The 18,463-nt window shown below is 35.5% G+C and overlaps 3 protein-coding genes across 5 annotated transcripts; 2 read left to right on the forward strand and 1 right to left on the reverse strand.

The window, feature by feature from the left end:
- The first annotated feature begins 610 nt into the window (after window positions 1-610).
- On the forward strand, window positions 611-5,463 carry LOC142982719 (uncharacterized). Its single transcript, XM_076129376.1, has 7 exons — window positions 611-766; window positions 2,486-2,701; window positions 3,001-3,126; window positions 3,363-3,500; window positions 3,589-3,709; window positions 3,787-3,899; window positions 4,114-5,463. The coding sequence occupies exons 1-7, from the start codon at window positions 743-745 to the stop codon at window positions 4,918-4,920; spliced, it is 1,545 nt and encodes a 514-aa protein (XP_075985491.1). The 5' UTR covers window positions 611-742; the 3' UTR covers window positions 4,921-5,463.
- Window positions 5,464-6,284: 821 nt separating this feature from the next.
- LOC142982721 (uncharacterized) lies at window positions 6,285-15,088 on the forward strand. Of its 3 annotated transcripts, none has more exons than XM_076129400.1 (4): window positions 6,285-6,395; window positions 9,440-9,577; window positions 10,554-10,691; window positions 10,957-15,088. In XM_076129400.1, the coding sequence occupies exons 2-4, from the start codon at window positions 9,455-9,457 to the stop codon at window positions 13,420-13,422; spliced, it is 2,727 nt and encodes a 908-aa protein (XP_075985515.1). In that variant the 5' UTR covers window positions 6,285-6,395; window positions 9,440-9,454; the 3' UTR covers window positions 13,423-15,088. The 3 variants fall into 3 exon arrangements, with proteins under 3 accessions (XP_075985515.1, XP_075985522.1, XP_075985506.1); XM_076129407.1 differs by lacking the exon at window positions 6,285-6,395 and adding an exon at window positions 9,004-9,207; XM_076129391.1 differs by lacking the exon at window positions 6,285-6,395 and adding an exon at window positions 9,004-9,203.
- On the reverse strand, window positions 15,079-18,271 carry Bcs1 (mitochondrial chaperone BCS1). The gene is made up of 7 exons (XM_076129419.1): window positions 17,825-18,271; window positions 17,601-17,740; window positions 17,021-17,233; window positions 16,658-16,796; window positions 16,160-16,354; window positions 15,516-15,659; window positions 15,079-15,308 (listed from the first exon to the last, which is right to left on the reverse strand). Exons 1-7 carry the CDS (start codon window positions 18,145-18,147, stop codon window positions 15,188-15,190), a joined length of 1,275 nt encoding a protein of 424 aa, XP_075985534.1. The 5' UTR covers window positions 18,148-18,271; the 3' UTR covers window positions 15,079-15,187.
- Window positions 18,272-18,463: the final 192 nt, after the last annotated feature.

Here is an 18,463-nt window from a genome sequence, read left to right on the forward strand (position 1 = left end):
AGAAAGGCACACTGACAGGCTTCAAATTTGACATTATTTACCCTCATACGATTATATGTGTTTGCACCGGCCCAACTAGGCCCAGCCTAATATATACATACGTGTCACTTAACTACTTGAACTCTAGTAGGTAGGTAGTAGTTTATTATAGTAAAATTAACGCAGGTCCAGTGAAGATGGCTCTCGGTTGACTGTTTAACCAATCGGGTGAACAATAATGTAGCAAAATTATTCAAGTTGTTTGCCCGTTCCCACATTATACCTACCTAAATAGGTTTCGATAATAACGATAGTTGTTGTATTTTTGTGTAATTATGTACACTGGGCACGAACGAAACTCTTTAGCCCAACGAGCGTTGGTCAGGTGAACCTGAGTGGTGCGGAGGGCGCAGTGGCGACAAAAGAAACCGAGCAATTTTTTTTTTTCTAAAACGGATAAATTAAACGACTATATATTCTATCACTTTATTAAACACGTCTTATAATTAATTAAATTTACATAGATATTTTTTTATTATGTTATTAATCGTATTTCATCTTTTTTTTACTTAACCCATTTCTTTCTTGTCCTTGCTATAAAATAAAAATAAACAACTGACAACACCAAAGATATATTATGGTATGGACGCCATTTGTGGAACGACAGCTGTGTTTTATGTTTAAAATAAATTCGCTGCTCATTGGGTTTACTGCGGACTTAGTTAAATTTACTTTTCTCCACTGTTGAGAAAATAGTTTAACTATGTCGGAAGAGGCGGAGGTTAAGGTATGTATGTCGCCCTTCAATACTTTTAAACATGTACGTTAAGCTTCCATTGTTCAACCTTGTCCGTTGGTCGATATTTTTTACAGTATGAAAATTCAAACCATAAATTATTGAGAATTTGATAGGGTTCTATCATAGGCCGTAATAGTTCTATGTAGATTCTCGTAGATATTCGAATGCATTTTGAATAATAAGCATATTTTCTTAAAATCAATTACACGGTAGATATTCACATAAAAATTGTTCCACCATTTTAGGTTTCGCAATTCTACATAAATTTATTGTTTGCTAAACGAGTACGTAACGGCTAAAATAACATTTAGCAAATACCTACTTGTATATTACAGTTTTTGAAAATATTTTTTTATGGTGTAGGGTGTAAACTACCTGCAATTTTTTATACACGTGTGATTTTTTAAGTTGCGTTGCTGGTCAGCTGTTCCAAACTGTTACATTATTGTGTACAAATTTTATTCTTATTCCCTCTTACTCAATGCTAATCATTGTAGTAGACATAAATGGATTTTTAAATTCAACTTGTATAGCTGTCTCATTATCTGATATCTATAAGTACCTATCAACTATGAGTATTATGGACAAGATTGCTCCACTATACAGCAGACATCTGCTAGTTAGCAAATATTTAAAGTAAATCAATCCACACGGTCCTCTCTACAATAATCTGTATAGCCTGCTGCCTCTTCATTATCTTGATCCTTTGAACCATTCTTCAGTTACCACATAAACCATTGGAGACTACAAACCATAAGAGCTTCATTATGAACTGCTGTAGAAGCAAACTTAAATCTTCTGGACAACTATGTTTTTACTTCCTAGACCCTGATAATTCCAAGACCTAAATATGACACCAAAAGATATTTCAAAGTACAAACGCACCAGTATTGTTTTGATCACAGATAAATCTGCATCAATATAAAGTTACATGCATGTTCATGTTCTATTTATTTCAGCTCATTTCTGTTTTGTATAGGCATTCCTTACAGTACACCACATGGCCTTGCTCTTGTCTCATCCATTGCCTCTTTACACATTTAAATATGTCATTCAACTGTCTAGTTGGGAGTTTTCCCTGTGACCTTTATGTTAATTCCTGTAAAATGTTGGCTAAAAAACATGCAATGCGAAAGTGTAAAATATATGACCGACTTGAGGCATGAGACAGGCTTACTCTCGACAGTACTGAGTCGAAAATCAAATTCGGTTGGATCAAACAAAAGTCAAATCATAGTTTTAAATTTGAAAGTTAAGTTTTAGCAAGTGATCAAACACTGGTTTAGAATGGAAATAATCTACATCTAACAAATTCCAATACCCTAAATCCTTTATGGATCTATTCATTTGTGCTTTACAAAATAGGCTTTGGCAGAACTATGTGATTATCAGTCATCACATTTTCTGTCTAATGTTCATATATCAGTGGTAATAAGTATTGCAAAAATTGTGCAATTCTATTGAGACACCTATCGTGACCTATCAGCAATGTTATGTAAAATGCAGCTAAATTCAATACTGTTATTTTTTATTCTATAGTAGATTATAGAATATCTTGGTGGCTTAGGATTCTATGTTTAATCTTTCCGATGCAAAATTGCCCTTTTTGCATTGGGACGGAAACAGTACGGCACTTAAAACTTCTCTGATCACATGAAATTACTAGTATTATTTTTATTTAATTTTTATGTTTTTAAATTGTTACAGTCTGATGCATTGCCAGATTTAGATGATCTTCTTCAATGCCCTGTCTGTTATGAGATTCCTTCTGGACAAATATTTCAATGCAATGAGGGGCATCATGTATGTGGACGCTGTAAAATGCGTCTTGACCTGTGCCCCGTATGCCGAGCCCTGTTCTTTGGAACTCGGAACTATGCTATGGAAGAATTGATTGCAAATGTCAGAAAATTAAGGGCTTTTGTAAGTATTTATATTTTTATTACATCTCCACTCACAAGGAATTTGGATCGCCCCTTCCTCTATACAGATATAATTTCTATAGATTCTCTAACATGCACATAAATATTTTATTTAGATAGTTTGAAAACAGTGCATTTAATTGGTTTTTGTTGTGCTATGTAAGAAAAAAGTATTCTGAGAGCCATTAATCAAAATATCATAAACTACTTTCACATGATTGTCAAGGTTGGTTGAATTTGTTACAACAACTCTTTAAATATGTATATCCTCTTCTTAAGTGTTGTTTTCATGTTTAACAGAAACTTGGTGGTAAAGTGACTACTGCTGATTCGGCAGCCGAAAATAAATCACCACCAAAGGAGAGTACAGCTGCAGTACCTGAATCTGAAAGCGCTGATGATGACGTGAGTGACGTGCAGTCCAATGTAAGTTAACTTAGTTAAAACTTATATTACTCATGTATTGAAAGTACTAGTTATGTTTGGTCACAATCCATACAAACAGATTCATATCTTTGTGAGTCAATAATTATGGTTGTTCACAAACCAAAATGTGAAACACAGAATGACATATATTTTAGACCCTGAGAGCTAAGTGTCTGACACTGAATGGACTAAAATAATTGTAATGTTTACCTATCAATATAATTTTTTCTTTACAGCAATCAACTGCAAGAGTACCTCAAGCATGCAAAGGCCTTTTCCGTTGTCTTTCTTGCAAAACTGGTAATGGAGTGAGGCTCCCAGCTGCGCGTTTATTGAATCATCTGCGCTATTTTCACTCTCCTGAACTAATTGAGGTAAACAAATATATCATTTGCAAAGTTGATTTAATAAATTTTTAATTAATATCAAACTACCTGCTATTAATTTAACTTTAAATTCTAGGGCAAATCTGAAAATGGTGAATATGTACAAGCTTGGCAGTTTTCCACTGCACCTGGAAGAATTGTTACTGCTGTTAGAGTGGCAGATATGGGAATATTTTTCTTGGTGATTGAAATAAGTAGTAAGTAAAAAATTACGAATAATAATGCAATATAAAAACTATTTGAACCAAAATGTTAAAACACCTGCATTTTTCAGATGACTCTGTCTGCGCATGGTTAGCCATGGCTGCATCTCCTTGGGTGGCACACGAGTTTTCCTACACCATCACTATATCTGGAAATGACCGGGAAGCAATATTTTCTGACTGTGTATGTACCTTTATTCTCCTTGTATTCTTAACTTTGCCATCCATAATATTAAATTTTTATAATATTATTGAGCTATCTTTTCATATTGAATGGAAATTGTCAAATCAAATTATGCTGTCGATATTTTTTTTTGTTTATGATAAACAAATAAATTTACAACTATAATAAATTACATGTCTGTGATGGATGATATATGACGCAATACAATTTTCAGGTGTGGTCTGTAAGGTCGTGTGAGGGCTCCCTGAAGAAACGTGGACATTGCTTGGTAGTCAACGGCTTAGATGCTAGGGCACTGGTAGCACCAGTATCCATTAGTGGCAAATTATCTGTGCGCCGTACGCCACCTGATCATCTGGCTCATCAAACACAACCGCGCGCTGTGCTGCGCGTAGCTAACCGCGGAAACAATCGCGATTATGTCCAGCACACTGGCCATACACCTCATGACTTGGAACCTTTTTTGCAAGATTTGCAAAATGATGTAGCCAGGCTCTCTCGCGCATTTGCAACGCTCGGATTAGAAGCAAATGCCCTGGTGCGTTCTGAAGCAGAAATGCGAGCACGAATTGAAAACAGACACAACTCAGGTGGGCACGAGCGCTCAGGGACATCTGGGGACGCGGAATCTTCGCCGCCCATAGTACAAAACAACCAAGCTAATGGTACTGATAATGTGCCACTATCGCGTCACGCACGCAGACGCATGAGACAGCGTCTAAGAGCCGCACTGAATGAAGCGCAATCATTACCGCTCGTACAGGCGCCACCCGTCCAACCACCACCCGTCCCGGCTCCACGATCTATTCGAGATATGATTCAATTTGAGCCCATCAATGAGATCCAATCAGACCGGCTTCCTTCTCGCCCAGTTCCGCCGCCACCTGTCGCTCCGCCGCCAGTCGCCCCGCCTGTCCCTCCGCCGGTCCCTCCACCGTCGTCGTCCAGCGGACCTTCGAATGGATTGCCTCAAAATGAAAATGGGCGTGCGAACAAAAAGAAGCGACGTCATCGTAGATAAATATATTTTATATCTCTTTAGTTAGATATGTATTAATGAATTAGCAATCAAAATAATAATTTTATTATTATTAATTATTAATGGTGAATGTTATCAATTTGACTGCTCTTTGAGTCTCATAACTTTCCTCTGGGGCTATCCTTTTGTATGACTCCATATTGTAAATATTTCGTCTTTTGACAACCGCAATTTTTTACGAGTGCTGTGATAACATTGCATGTTCTGCAATATAATGGTTAACTACTTAAAATATTTTCATTAATTGAGTTATCCCCAGAGTATTTTGTGATTTAAACAGATACCTTTGTAGGATACACGTTATAAGTTAATTTCAGTTAATGAAATGCATTTTGTGAATAATTATGACAATGGTATTTTAAGAATATCAATTTGAATAGTATTTAATAAATAATCGACAAGACGTGCTTCTTTTAACCTGTATGTAATCATGAATTTGTTGTAGGAATATAATAATTACTGTTTAATTATAAATTGCTGTTAATCGACTTGACAGAATAGTTATAATTATAAACTATAAGAATATTATTTTGTTTATTTTCTTCCCGACTTCATTTTAATGTCAAACTTTACATTAATTAACCAACCGATAGTATAAAACACTTGAGATCGATCTGTCCGTCCTCCAAAACGGGCGAATTCGCCGCGAATTTCCCCAATTCATCAGGCTTCTCATGAGTTCGAGATACGCGCGTGAACCGCAAAGCTTATGAAAGCTATGTACCGGCGTCTCGTAATCTCACTATGCCACGAATGAATTTGTGTGAACAGTGTGCGCGCAGCGAAACGAAACGTTTCCCAGCGAATTTGCCCCTTCTGGACAAGGGCTAAGTGTAAAATACTTTCTTCCCACCTAGCGGAACAGGCTTCTAAAGATAAAGTTATGCTCAAAAGTAATGCGCATGTGTATGTATGTGTACCTAGTTAAATCCTTATTTTTTAAAAGCTATGCAAACTAGGCGAGTGCTAGCTCTCTAAACCTTGGTTCATGAATAAATTCGCAAAATGTTCTAATTTATATCTCCGCTTAATTCACTCCCTAATTCGAAACCTTCGGGAATGATGTACTGAAAAGATTTCCAATATTCAACAAATCAATTTCTGCAATGTAAATAAAATCCTAAATAATTAATGAAAAAAAAACAACGTTCCATTCAGGTACCTACCTAAATATTTTTAAGACATATTTATATCACTGTTTTCGTGCAAAAAGTGTGGCAGCCCTGTTTCGGTACATAGATATTTTGTCTATGGTGTTATTCAGCGCCATCTATACGCACCAAAGCAAAGTAGGTAGTGTAGAAAAAGTTCTGGTACTCCCCGCTAGATGGCACGATAGTACTATAGTAGCACAGATAGAATAATCTGGAGCGGAAGCTGAACACTAACATTTATGTTGATGATTACTGTAGTTTCAGAAGAGGCCACAATTTGAACAAGTCCTTAGCAAAAATAAAGTAAGTACTGTTTTATTATTATCTCGTATTAAAAAAAGGACAGTAAAAAGGCAAAAAAGTGGTCTGTTTCTATTTGTAAAATTGTTGAAAATTTGTTATTTAAAACATGTGTCATTCTAAACCTGTGTGCACAATAACAGATTTATATTGTGTATTTGTTTACAATAAAAGTTTTTATTTAGTGTAAACATATTATAATTAAATAGTGTATGTAATATTATAGGTTAAGTTTGCATTTCCTGTTTATGAGGTGTTTAGAAAGTGCCGATAGATGGCGTAAAAACAAAATATTTATCGTTAATAACAGCGCCATCTATGGTTTCATTTGTCTAAAACGATTGGTTAAAGTGAGATCAGGGTTGTCACAAATATATATTTTTGCCAAACTGTGTGCCTATTGCGAGCCGCTTACTGCTAGTTGCACTCACCGGTCTGTTAAAAATCTGTGTGTTACGTAAAATGTGGCGCGATCATTCTATAGATGGGTGACCAAATAGAAGTATTTTAACCGAGAGCCCCGTGCTTTGGAGGGCACCTAAAAAGTCTGTCCCGGTTGTTCTCAATTAAGATAACAATCCTTAAGCCATGTCAAAAGCCTTACGGGTGCTTTGAACCACGGAATAAATAACATAAGAGGAAAGGGCATGTCATACTATTTCAATGAAGCTGGCTGCTACCAAACTTAGCTGACGACATTTTACGCACACTGAAATATGAAAAAGAACAATCGACTGTTACAAATTAAAATGACCAGCCATATTTCAATGACATTGGAGTCGGGTTTTGCGCTCATACTTTGTGCTTCATGTCGGAATTCTGTCAACGTGCTTTTAGTGGCATCTCTTAGAGATGATGAGAGTACTCAAGAAAGAACGTACATTCTAGGGTATGTATAGATATACATACTTCATATGGCACGCGCAAAACGCCCACATGCCCCTTCCTCTTGTGTTAGTTTTTCTGGGTGGACCACTAACTATACAAACGATAAAATCTATACTAATATTATAAAGCTGAAGAGTTTGTTTGTTTGTTTGTTTGTTTGTTTGTTTGAACGCGCTAATCTCAGAAACTACTGGTCCGATTTGAAAAATTCTTTCAGTGTTAGATAGCCCATTTATCGAGGAAGGTTATAGGCTATATATCATCACGCTATAACCAGTAGGAGCAGAGTACCAGTAAAAAATGTTACAAAAACGGGGAAAAATTTGACCCATTCTCTCTTATGTGACGCAAGCGAAGTTGCGCGGGTCAGCTAGTAAAATAAATAAAGGTACGACTTGATTTTCAGTTAACGATGATATTAATGGTTTGGTACCGTCTTACTTTTTAAGAATGAAATGGCGATAGTAGTTTTTTTCATTCTTAAGACGAGACATTTTCACATTGGCCTTTCACATTATAAGTGAAAGGCCAAGGACGAAACCAGCATGTACTGTGCCACTAGTCACAGCAGAGAGTATGGCAACCTACGTGCATACGTGTATGCAATTTTTTTCAAATTGAAGAAGACCATACCACATCTATACTAATATTATAAAGCTGAAGAGTTTGTTTGTTTGTTTGTTTGTTTGAACGCGCTAATCTCGGGAACTACTGGTCCGATTTGAAAAATTCTTTCAGTGTTAGATAGCCCATTTATCGAGGAAGGCTATAGGCTATATATCATCACGCTATGACTAATAGGAGCAGAGTACCAGTGAAAAATGTTATAAAAACGGGGAAAATTTTAATTCTCTTATGTGACGCAAGCGAAGTTGCGCGTGTCAGCTAGTGAAGTAATAAAGATAAATAAATTATAGATTAATTAAAAACTTGAGAGTAGAAAACTTTAGAGTTTTAACTATGCATTAGCCGCGCGGATCGATCTCTGAGTTACCTCAGAGATCGATCGGCGCGGCTAAAGCCGTGCTTGCCGAGGTTGATTTGTGGATGGGTGACCATCTTATACATATCGAGTTCCTCCGTGTTTCGGAAGGCACGTTAAATTGTGGGTCTCGGCTGTCATTTTCGAAGATCTTTGACAGTCGTTAACAGTAGTCAGAAGCTTGAAAGTCGGACAACCAGTCTTACCGAAGGGTATCGTGTTATCCCAGGTAACTGGGTTGTGGAGGTCAGATAGGCAGTCGCTCCATGTAAAACACTGGTATTCAGCTGCATTCGGTGAGACTGGAAGCCGACTGCAACATAGCTTGGAAGAAAGGCTAAGCTGATATATATATTTTTCGTCTGCTAGTTCAAGTGTTACATTTAGATGTTGAAGAATCAAAAATTTTGTCAGCATTCGTGGGGCAGCAATTATGATAGGCGCCGAATCAACAGCCTTTAATCTGAGAAATATAAAAAACTCTACCTGGACACTGGTCATTTACCCTAGATCTACCCCGGTGTGGCTCTAGGGTGGATAACGATTAACGGCCGTTTTTTAAATTTTGGCCTATCCCTAGCTGAAACTTTAAAAATGGCGGATCTGACACAAGTTAGTTTGTTGAAGAAGCCAACAGATGGCAGTAGTAATATCATTGTAGTAACGCTACTTTCCGATAGAGAGCAGCTCTTTTGCTATATCCTGTCGATTACTGACTGTCAAGTCAAACATGAACGGAGTGAGGTAGGGGGAGTGTGTCGACTGGCTGTCACTTGATTTATGCGAAATTGTGTCATGTTGTGCTTGTCGTATTATATCTATTTGTTATTTTTATAAAAAGCGTATTGTACGCTCCAATTTCTTATCCTTAAATGTTCGGGATATGAAGCGAGCTCCTAAAAACTTAAGAGTGAATTTCAACTGAATCGGAATTATTCTCAGTAGGTATATTCCTATCCGATTTCTTGCTTATTGTGTTCAAAAGTTGTACGAAACGAGACAACGTTGAGTTTTATTAATTTGAACTGTTCATCTTTTTTGTAAACAGAGTATTTATCGAAACAACTTTTGGGCGCGAAATTTAAAGTTTAATGTTAACCTAACTGTGATGATCGGATGTCATTGTTATTCACTACGAAACATCTGTTTAAAACACTGTATTAATATCTTTTTCTAGGATAAATGTAACAACATGGATTTGATAGAAGTTGATCCCAAACTGTTTGTCACCTGTCGTCTGTGTTTAGAGGACCTGGGACAGTATCAGATTATACCAAAAATTAAAGAACAAATCAAGTATTGTTTTGACATTGATGTAAGTAATTTTCTAAGGATATTTATTTCTTGTCTGTTGTGTAAACTATCTTGATAAACTAGAATTGAATCTAATGGAGATCTACATAGTTCCAACTTTGAATAACAGTTCATTGTTAATTTGCTTATACATCAGTCAATACTTACCTTGTAAGTACGTAGTTTTGCTCTCAAAATTGGTATGACAATAACTGTCAATCAATGGAACACATAAAAGGTAGTATGTATAAAATCCTTGCAAAATCTGAAGGTTCTACCTTTCTTAATATATCAGCATCAACTTAATACTTTTAGTACCAGTCTCCAGAGCTGTGCATCCAATGCCTTATTGTAGTACAGTACTGTTGTGCCCTGCCCATGCCATTGTTATATAATTCCCTCTAAGCGTTCCCTTCCTGCTGACTGCTTCAATAAATCTTTGTTATTTTGTGTATCTACATAAAGTATAGTAACCTATGTTATAAATGATTAACTTGGGGAAAAACAATGTTAAGCTTTCCCACTTATTCTAATTTATGGATTACTAGCTGACCCACGCAACTTTGCTTGCGTCCAATAAGAGACAATGGGTGAAATTTTTCCCTGTTTTTGAAACATTTTTTACTGGTACTCTGCTCCTTTTGGCTGTAGCGTGATGACATATAGCCTATGTCCTTTCTCGGGTATCAAAATATCTCCATACCAAATTTCATGCAAATTGGTTCAGTAGTTTAGGGGTGATTGAGTAACAGATAGACAGACAGACAGACAGAGTTACTTTCGCGTTTATAATATTAGTATGGATTTGCTACTATGTACCATTATTATCCTATTATGTACTAATTGTTACTCTTTTTAAAACAGCTTAGACTCATTTGGGTTTTGTGATTTTACATAGGAACCTGATATTGCCTTTTTAAATGTTTTGTTTTGATTGCACTTTTGATCCTACTATAATATTATACTAATTAACCAATTTTTGTGACATTAATTTTCAGGTGGATCCATTTGATGGACTGCCACAGCTGATATGTTTAAAATGTAAAGAAATTTTAACAAATTTCTATACTTTAAAGAAACTACTGAGTGAAAAGCAAGCTGATTTGCACAACAAGATTACAAAAAAACAAATAAATGTAAGTAAAACTCTTATTACTAAACATTGTGATGTTGAACATGAACATGTTCATTTTAATATTTTATGTACCATTATATCTTGAACAGAGTAGAATTTGCAAAGCACTGTATTTGGTACATGCCTAACCTCATAACATTTTTTGATTAGACCTTGATTTATGTCTACATGTGCACAATCTGTGATGAAAAAGTGTGACAATGACAAATGAGATTGCTACATCCCCTATAACATTTAATTACTTCTCTCATTACAATATATTCCAGGGATTATACACTCAGCAGCCACAAGATATTGTGAGTTCAAGTCAACAGATACCTGAACACACTACAATCAAAAGACCTGCCGATTCATCTGATACTGACAATTCTGTCAGGAACAAGCTCACAAAGAAGAAAAAGAAGAAGCAAGCCAAAACTCGTCATCAAGCATGGGATTGCTCAAGTTACAATCGAGATTTAGTTTGTACTATATGTCATAGTCATTGGCCAAGTGTTAGGTCTTTTAATATCCACTGTCGTGTTCACATTGATTTAAAAATAAAGTATCCCAATGTATTTCTGAGAAATTGTTCAGTTATGTTAGACAAAATAGACGATAAACCAAATTTCATTGGTAATAATAATATAGTAGTGCACGATAGCAACAATATAATTCAGCATTGTAATAAACTTTATTACATTAGATACTCTAAACAGAAATCCAATGAATTGAATGAAAATAATACACTAGTGTTTGGAAGCAAATATCCTCAAGAAACACAAGAGAGTTCTGACACTTCAGACAGTGATCAAGACTTTGTGGTAAAACCTCGAGGGAAAACCAGAAGACTATTGTCTAAGAGTTCCAATGATACTGTGGTTATTGATAGAAATATCGAATCTGACAATGAAGAGGAATCCAAAGATGCAATGGAACAAGATGTAGCTGAGAGACAGACAGACATTGACCATGATTATCAATGTATAAGTATCAACTCATCTGATAGTGATACAGATAGGCACATAAGTGAATCCACTCAAAAGGCGAAGCAACCGATTGAGGCGAGACTACGAGATTACAAAGTAATACAAGGTATTATATCAATGTGTGTTTCTAGCTATCACAAGAAGATAGACAACACAGAAAAATCAGCTTGCAGTGAATCTCAGTTAAAACGTAAGGTGTTAAGTATAGGAAGAAAGATTATCAACAAGCGGGGCATCAACTGTACTGGGATTCTGAGATATGTTGAGCAGAAACATCGTGTCAATATTATCTGGGTCCCTAAAGCTTTGCCTGTTGGACCATATATTGGTAAGGAATCTGAGTATGTGCGTCTTATTGCAATATTGAATGACAACAATGGAATGGATGATAACATTGGATGGATACCCCTGACTGCAGAAGACTATGGTAGAAAACCAAATGCAGGTGCAAAGGTGCCATCGTTGGCTCCACTTACATTGAGCACACCGAGTCCCACAGCTGCCAGTCAGTCAAGTCAACAATTTTTGAGCCCATCAACTATACCAGTTTTGAACCAAGTAACTCTACCAGTATTGAACCAAGCCAGTTTACCAGTTTTTGCCCAATCAAATGTACCAATGTTGGATAAGACAACTTCATCAGTTGTGAGCCAACAAAGTCCAACAACAACAGAGAATTTGAATCATAACACCCAACCTATGCAGGAGACAGCATTAATATATTTTTGTACAGTTCCAGATTCTAAAAATAAACTCCTTAATGCTAATCCAGTAGCTAATCCGAAACAACTGCCAAGGAAATTACTGAACACTGATTCAAGGAATAAAACCACTACAGCTGTTTCTGAACAATTTGTAACATTTCAAAATGACGACAGCAACAACATGTGCATGCCAATCATAACATCGACGACATCGCTAGCTGAGTCTGCGAATGTAGAAGAACACCAAACAACTAACACCCCTCCTCCAGTGGCTACCACTAGCAAAGACATACCAGCTCCGAGAATTAAAGTTAAGCCAGTTACAGAATTGATGTCGGAAAGAACTTTAAGTAATATGAGAAGTGAGAACTTGGCAACAGCATCCCATTCGCCTGGTAATGTGATAGTGTGCACCAGTGACGATATGAATAGGATTATTGTGAATCAAAACGTTTGGCCATCTCAAACTTTACCTAACGTGTATTTATCTAATGTTGCACCTCAAGGGTCTGGTGCTAATCAACCCATACAGATAGTAAATATTCCATGCCTAGAAGTTGGGCCTAAGTCTCCGAAACCTGCTAACCCACTGACTCAACCCATGAATAAAGAAACAGATCAAGTAGTTCTGGACACTGTTGAATTACCAAATGTAAGAACAAAGTCGCCTGTAACTTATTTTATAAATCTGTTACAGCTGCACAACTTAACGCTAAGTCACTCAGTAGAAATAATTCCTGGAAATTATATTTGTCTTATTAAGTTTAGAGTTAATTTCAAGCAACAGGCTGTAGACGAACCAGTAGAAGTATGTTTATCTCTATACTACAACAATGTTCGGAAAAGGTTTTGTTTCAATGTTAGAGATAAGAATAAAGGAGTAGTTAATTTAAATAAAGTTTCATCAAATTGGCAATGGGAAATACTAACAATATTGTTGAGAGCAGATCTTCTTGATAAACTTTTAAATAATGCTCACAAGCATAGCAAAGATACATATTTACATACTAATAAATTTATTTGCCTGCTTAAATCTATTAAATTTACAAAATGCGATTGATACTAATGAGATGTGAAGAAGTGTAGCCAAACAACAGTATAGCCTGAATGTAAACTCAGATTTGTTTTTTGATTAACGGTTATTTGATATTCCATAATATTAACTCGCTCGGGCACTATTTTTTAAAGTTTTTTTCATCAATCGCATCATCACCTATTCCTGCGAATTTTCGCCCTAATCACTAGTGAAAATAATAATTACACTGGCGAAAGTGCCGAGTCGTGTAAGGTAGTTGGTCTCTAGGCACCCAAAGAATTGATTAAAAATAATTTCAGACACCCTACTAAAATCACGAGTTTGTGCTACATTAGTTATATTATTTAGTGTACAAATTCAAGTTATGGAATATACTTTGTCATTTATAGAAATAGTGACAATCTATTTGCCGCATTGGCTGCACTAAGGCACGAAATGTCGCAAAAAAATTATAAAAACAGGAAAATTATCAAACAAATTACGAAGGAAATTAACATAGCGACTAGAGGATCGTTTATGAGATAAAAATTGTTTTGTGACAAGTGATTTAATGTAAGGAATGTGTTTATAAATTTTCTGCAGCATAATATATGTAACGTCGTCTGCAGGTTATCAATGACAAGTCTGCTTAATGTTTGATTTTTGAAATGTCCCACCAAAATTACTTGTGTTGTAAATTATATTGTAAATAGTATTGTACAGTATTGTTTAAGCACTATTGTTTGATTTTAATTAGACATCCCCGAGACCAGAGGTTTTTTATAGGCTTTATAAGTTTCTATATTATATAGTTTTATCAGTATGAATCAAAATGCATATAACTATGCTGGGGCTGATACAGTAGGCCAATAGAAAATATCTGGTGGTATCTAATACCTTTGTTATTTTTTTATTTTGAAATTTTTGCCAAATGAAGGGCTGGTCTCGCCTAGTTAATAGAAAATTGCCCTAATGCTATGTGTCGTGCAAACAACCGGTCTGTGGATCTCTGGGTGGACATGAAGAAAGGTTTAGCGAAGTAAGATTGCTCTCCTTAAGATCGCCTCACATTAACTGTCTCAACTTACAGTACAACATTGAAATGTAACTATTTGTTGTGTATCGTTTGTGTACTCGCTATCCTCTTGTGTACACTGGATACTTAGGTTTTTAGTTGCAAACGTTATTGGTGTAGAGGTGATGTATCAGAGTCATGATGATACAAATTTTAATCTCAAAAAAGGTCCTAAGTATATAATTTGCAATTAAACGTTTGGTTTTTTTTTATAAGGCCTTCGTACAGTATAATTGTATTGTGTGATATGTATGTCGAGATAGAAATTTAAAAAATGCTGATTGATCGTCTTTCACGCCATGATTATGTATGTTTTTATTACTTATTAAGTTGTTAGTCGTTATAAAAGTAGTGATCGAAACATGTTACTTTATTATTAGCGATTCTGTTCACTGGCTTCACCAGATTTATAAGTGCTTATTTAATAATATAGCAATAACTTTTATACTTGTTTAATTTGTACTAATTCTAATTACTTTATTAAGAGATATTTGACTTTTGTGTAAACCTTGCTGTAATTTACTTAAGATATTAGGTTATTATGTTTAAAACAAATATATTTTAACATTTTCCATAAAAAAGGAAGTACTATAGACTGTTTATATTTAAAAAATAAAAGTACATAATTGAATATTCTTCGACTTTTTTCTTTACTAAAATTATTGACTACAACTCATCATATTGTATGAAATAATATGACATAAAAAATGTTATCACAAAATATTTATATAGGTTCTATCCCAGGGTCCATATGGATTCAACATCCAATAATACTTCTTCTGGGGCTGAATGTTTGTGGAACATAAAATATCCTTGGATTTGTGCTGGACTGACCACTTTTTTCTTCTCAAGTACCCTATGAAAAAAATAAACAAAACTTTAAACAAATGGGTGAAACAGTTAATAATACATCTTGAACACTGACTTTTATTAAAGAAAACTTCGGTATACTACATCTGGCAATAGTGGTAGAACCAGGATTTTGGTTTGGAAGGAAATGGAGGAGAATGGACTTGATTCACGTATCGAGTACATCTACTGGCAAATATAAAAGTTAACTAACCTCGTCGCAAATGTTCTAGCATGTTCTGCTGCTTGTTCTCCCTTGTAAAATCTTAAGAACATAAGTTCTACTTGCGCCTGATCACAATATCCGACAAATTCTTTCATGTCTACTCTGCCTGGTCTTATTAGAGCTGGATCCAACCTGAAAACAAGTGATAAAACATTAACACCTGGATACACTTCTTTTATGAAAACAACTGTCAACATGTTACATATTGGCAGTCTTCCTAAATAAAGTTTACTGTCCCTTTATCTATTAGAAATGTTATCCGAAACTTAACCATAAGCTGTGAAATTGGCCTTACAGGGTTTCGTGGTTATGACGTTATTCAGTAGTGGTGAAACCAAGTTACGGAGTTAAGTATGTTTTCCAGCAATATATGGATAATGTGCTAAATGTATAATTAAGTCTATCAAACTGCTAACCACGAGGCCCCGTGTACGATACTCAGGTCGGACGAAGTGCTAATGGTCTTTCTTTGTTTAATTTATATTTGATTATTCTCATTTATAATCCGGAGTTTGGTGATGTGACCAGTATTAGATGGGACTAACTTTCGGGCTACAACTTCGCGCATAACGCATAGCGTGATATGATGAGTGAATGTATGTATATTATATTTGTTGTAGTAAATAAAATACCTTTCTAAGTAGTTGGTAGTCATGAAGACTATTCGCGCTTCCGTTGACGCGACACCGTCGAGACAGTTGAGCAGTCCACTGAAGGTGACTCTGTTGAGACCTTCATATGCTGATTTTTGGGTTGGTGTGTCTTCTCGAGACACGAAAGCAGCATCTACATCTTCTAATAATATTATCGATTGCTGTGGTGCCACACTGAAAAATATACACAAATTATTTTAATAATATGTTTTGGCATCAGAATCAATTTTGTGTCGTAAACTAAAAGTGAGAAGGAAAGAACTACTTTAGTGGACTGCACTTATAATATTATGTTCAGAGTAGGAACTGGGGCTAATCCACGAGTTGTAGCATCATTGTGGTGAACACATGAATCACTGTGTGAGAACATTTTGGACATATCATAATAGCTTCATACCCTTTACCTTTAATGTTATAACATGTTCTGTATAAAATAAGTTGCTAATTAAAAATGTAGTTAAGTATAAGCATACTAACCTTAGAAGATGATTCAAACGATCATCTGTTAGTCCTCTCTCTGATAAATTAAGTACACATATATTGTATTCTAATTCTCCAGCCAATGCCATAATGAAGGAAGACTTGCCACATCCAGGTGGGCCATACAGCAAATAACCTGAAATCAATTAAATAGAAATATTATCACCATACTCTTGGGGAAACGGGGACAAAACTATATTGAAAGTGCACTGATAGATAAAATTTAGTACACTGATAGCTTATACTGTGGATTAACACATAGGTTTCTTTGAAGCCTGAGAATTCTTTTCACACAGACCAAGTCATGACCAGAAGCAAATTATCCATATACTAAAAGAGAATAAAGCTGTTCCTCCTTACCTCTGCGATATGGTATACCCCGATCAGTGTACCACTGGGGACTATTAATGAAATCTAAACAGTCAGCCAGGATCTTGTCTGCTAATCCAGCACGAAGGACCACACTGTGCAGTGGGCGCCGCCGCCTCGGATGTCCGAATGGGCGCCATTCTGAACCCATGGCTGTATACATCACAGTCATGCCTTCATGTTGTTTCAAAGCCATTGTTCTAGCTGAAAAAAAAGATACGTGCATAATTTATTTAGGAACATGTCAGAGCTTGAAGATGCATTTAAATATGTCTGATTCAATACGCAACAAGAGCAACTAAACATATCTCACACACGAGTATCAGATAATTTTCAAAATAGTTAGCCCATTGTTAACATAATACATATTAATATCAGTAATAATAAAATGAGATATGATAAAATAATTGAGTGCAAATCCTATCAATCTAACTAAAATGTTGTCAGATACATATTTCTTACAGAATACTTTAATGCATAAAATTTATTGTTAGTCTTAAGCCCTATGCAATACGAGTTTAAAGTTATGCAATGTAGTTTTTAACAGTTGCAATAATCCCAAATATTATACCTTCCTCCAAAATATTATAGTACAATTGCTTATTCCTTCCAAATGCAGTTAATGTGACTGTTTCCCACGGTACACCCATGTGAAGATCTAATGTATGTTGTTCTCTCGTGCGGTCCACTTTGATCCATGTGTCTCTATACCTGCAATGACAATCCATTGAATGAATAAATTTTCATGTTGTTACTTAAAAATATGCAACGAATTAACAGAAGCAACATAAGTACCTAAAGAAGTGTTGACCGATACTTGGTATAAAATCATATTTAGTTTTTATCTGGCCCGTGTCTTTTTGAAGGAAAGACGTTTCTACGCTGAGGTGCTGAGTCTTCTTTGCGCCTTTCTGAGTTATCCATTGCAGTAGCCATTGATATGATTTATCTCGACAAGGAACCTCTAGAGTAATCATGCAGTGCCTTCGGAATAGTACCATCGATGTTTGAAAGCTTTTTCGTAATATTGCAGCACCGGCTCCCACTCCGAACAGACCGAAACCGGCACCAAAATATGGATTTTGTGCAAGCGACGCCACATACTCGACGATAGTCATATTTAATTTCTTTCAATTAAGTCATCAATTGTTAAATAAACGTTTTAAAATAAAATTATACAATGTTTTCGCCTTTTTCGAATTTGGACATCTAATTCGACGATTTTCACTGACATTCAATGTGACAGAGAAAATGACAATCAGCTGTTTTATAATATTACCAAATGAAAAAATGCTTCCGTTCTAAAATTGATTGAACCTACTTTTATGAGAAGTATAAACGAAACGAAATCTTTTAAGTAAGTACATACCTATCAGTATTTTTAATTATTTTCTGCACATCAAAAGAACAAAATGAGCGGTTAAAAATTGCAGT

The sequence above is a fragment of the Anticarsia gemmatalis genome, chromosome 2 (genome assembly GCF_050436995.1).
Source record: "Anticarsia gemmatalis isolate Benzon Research Colony breed Stoneville strain chromosome 2, ilAntGemm2 primary, whole genome shotgun sequence".
Taxonomy (NCBI): domain Eukaryota; kingdom Metazoa; phylum Arthropoda; class Insecta; order Lepidoptera; family Erebidae; genus Anticarsia; species Anticarsia gemmatalis.

Coding starts and splice junctions, on each gene's coding strand:
- Bcs1 (XM_076129419.1), bottom strand. CDS start 18,147: ATGACTATCGTCGAGTATGTGGCGTCGCTTGCACAAAATCCATATTTT. Junction 16,355..16,657: donor CGTTTGAATCATCTTCTAAG/GTTAGTATGCTT, acceptor TATATTTTTCAG/TGTGGCACCACAGCAATCGA. Junction 15,660..16,159: donor ACTACCAACTACTTAGAAAG/GTATTTTATTTA, acceptor ACTTGTTTTCAG/GTTGGATCCAGCTCTAATAA.
- LOC142982721 (XM_076129400.1), top strand. CDS start 9,455: ATGGATTTGATAGAAGTTGATCCCAAACTGTTTGTCACCTGTCGTCTG. Junction 9,578..10,553: donor AGTATTGTTTTGACATTGAT/GTAAGTAATTTT, acceptor ATTAATTTTCAG/GTGGATCCATTTGATGGACT. Junction 10,692..10,956: donor TTACAAAAAAACAAATAAAT/GTAAGTAAAACT, acceptor AATATATTCCAG/GGATTATACACTCAGCAGCC.
- LOC142982719 (XM_076129376.1), top strand. CDS start 743: ATGTCGGAAGAGGCGGAGGTTAAG. Junction 2,702..3,000: donor TCAGAAAATTAAGGGCTTTT/GTAAGTATTTAT, acceptor CATGTTTAACAG/AAACTTGGTGGTAAAGTGAC. Junction 3,710..3,786: donor CTTGGTGATTGAAATAAGTA/GTAAGTAAAAAA, acceptor TGCATTTTTCAG/ATGACTCTGTCTGCGCATGG.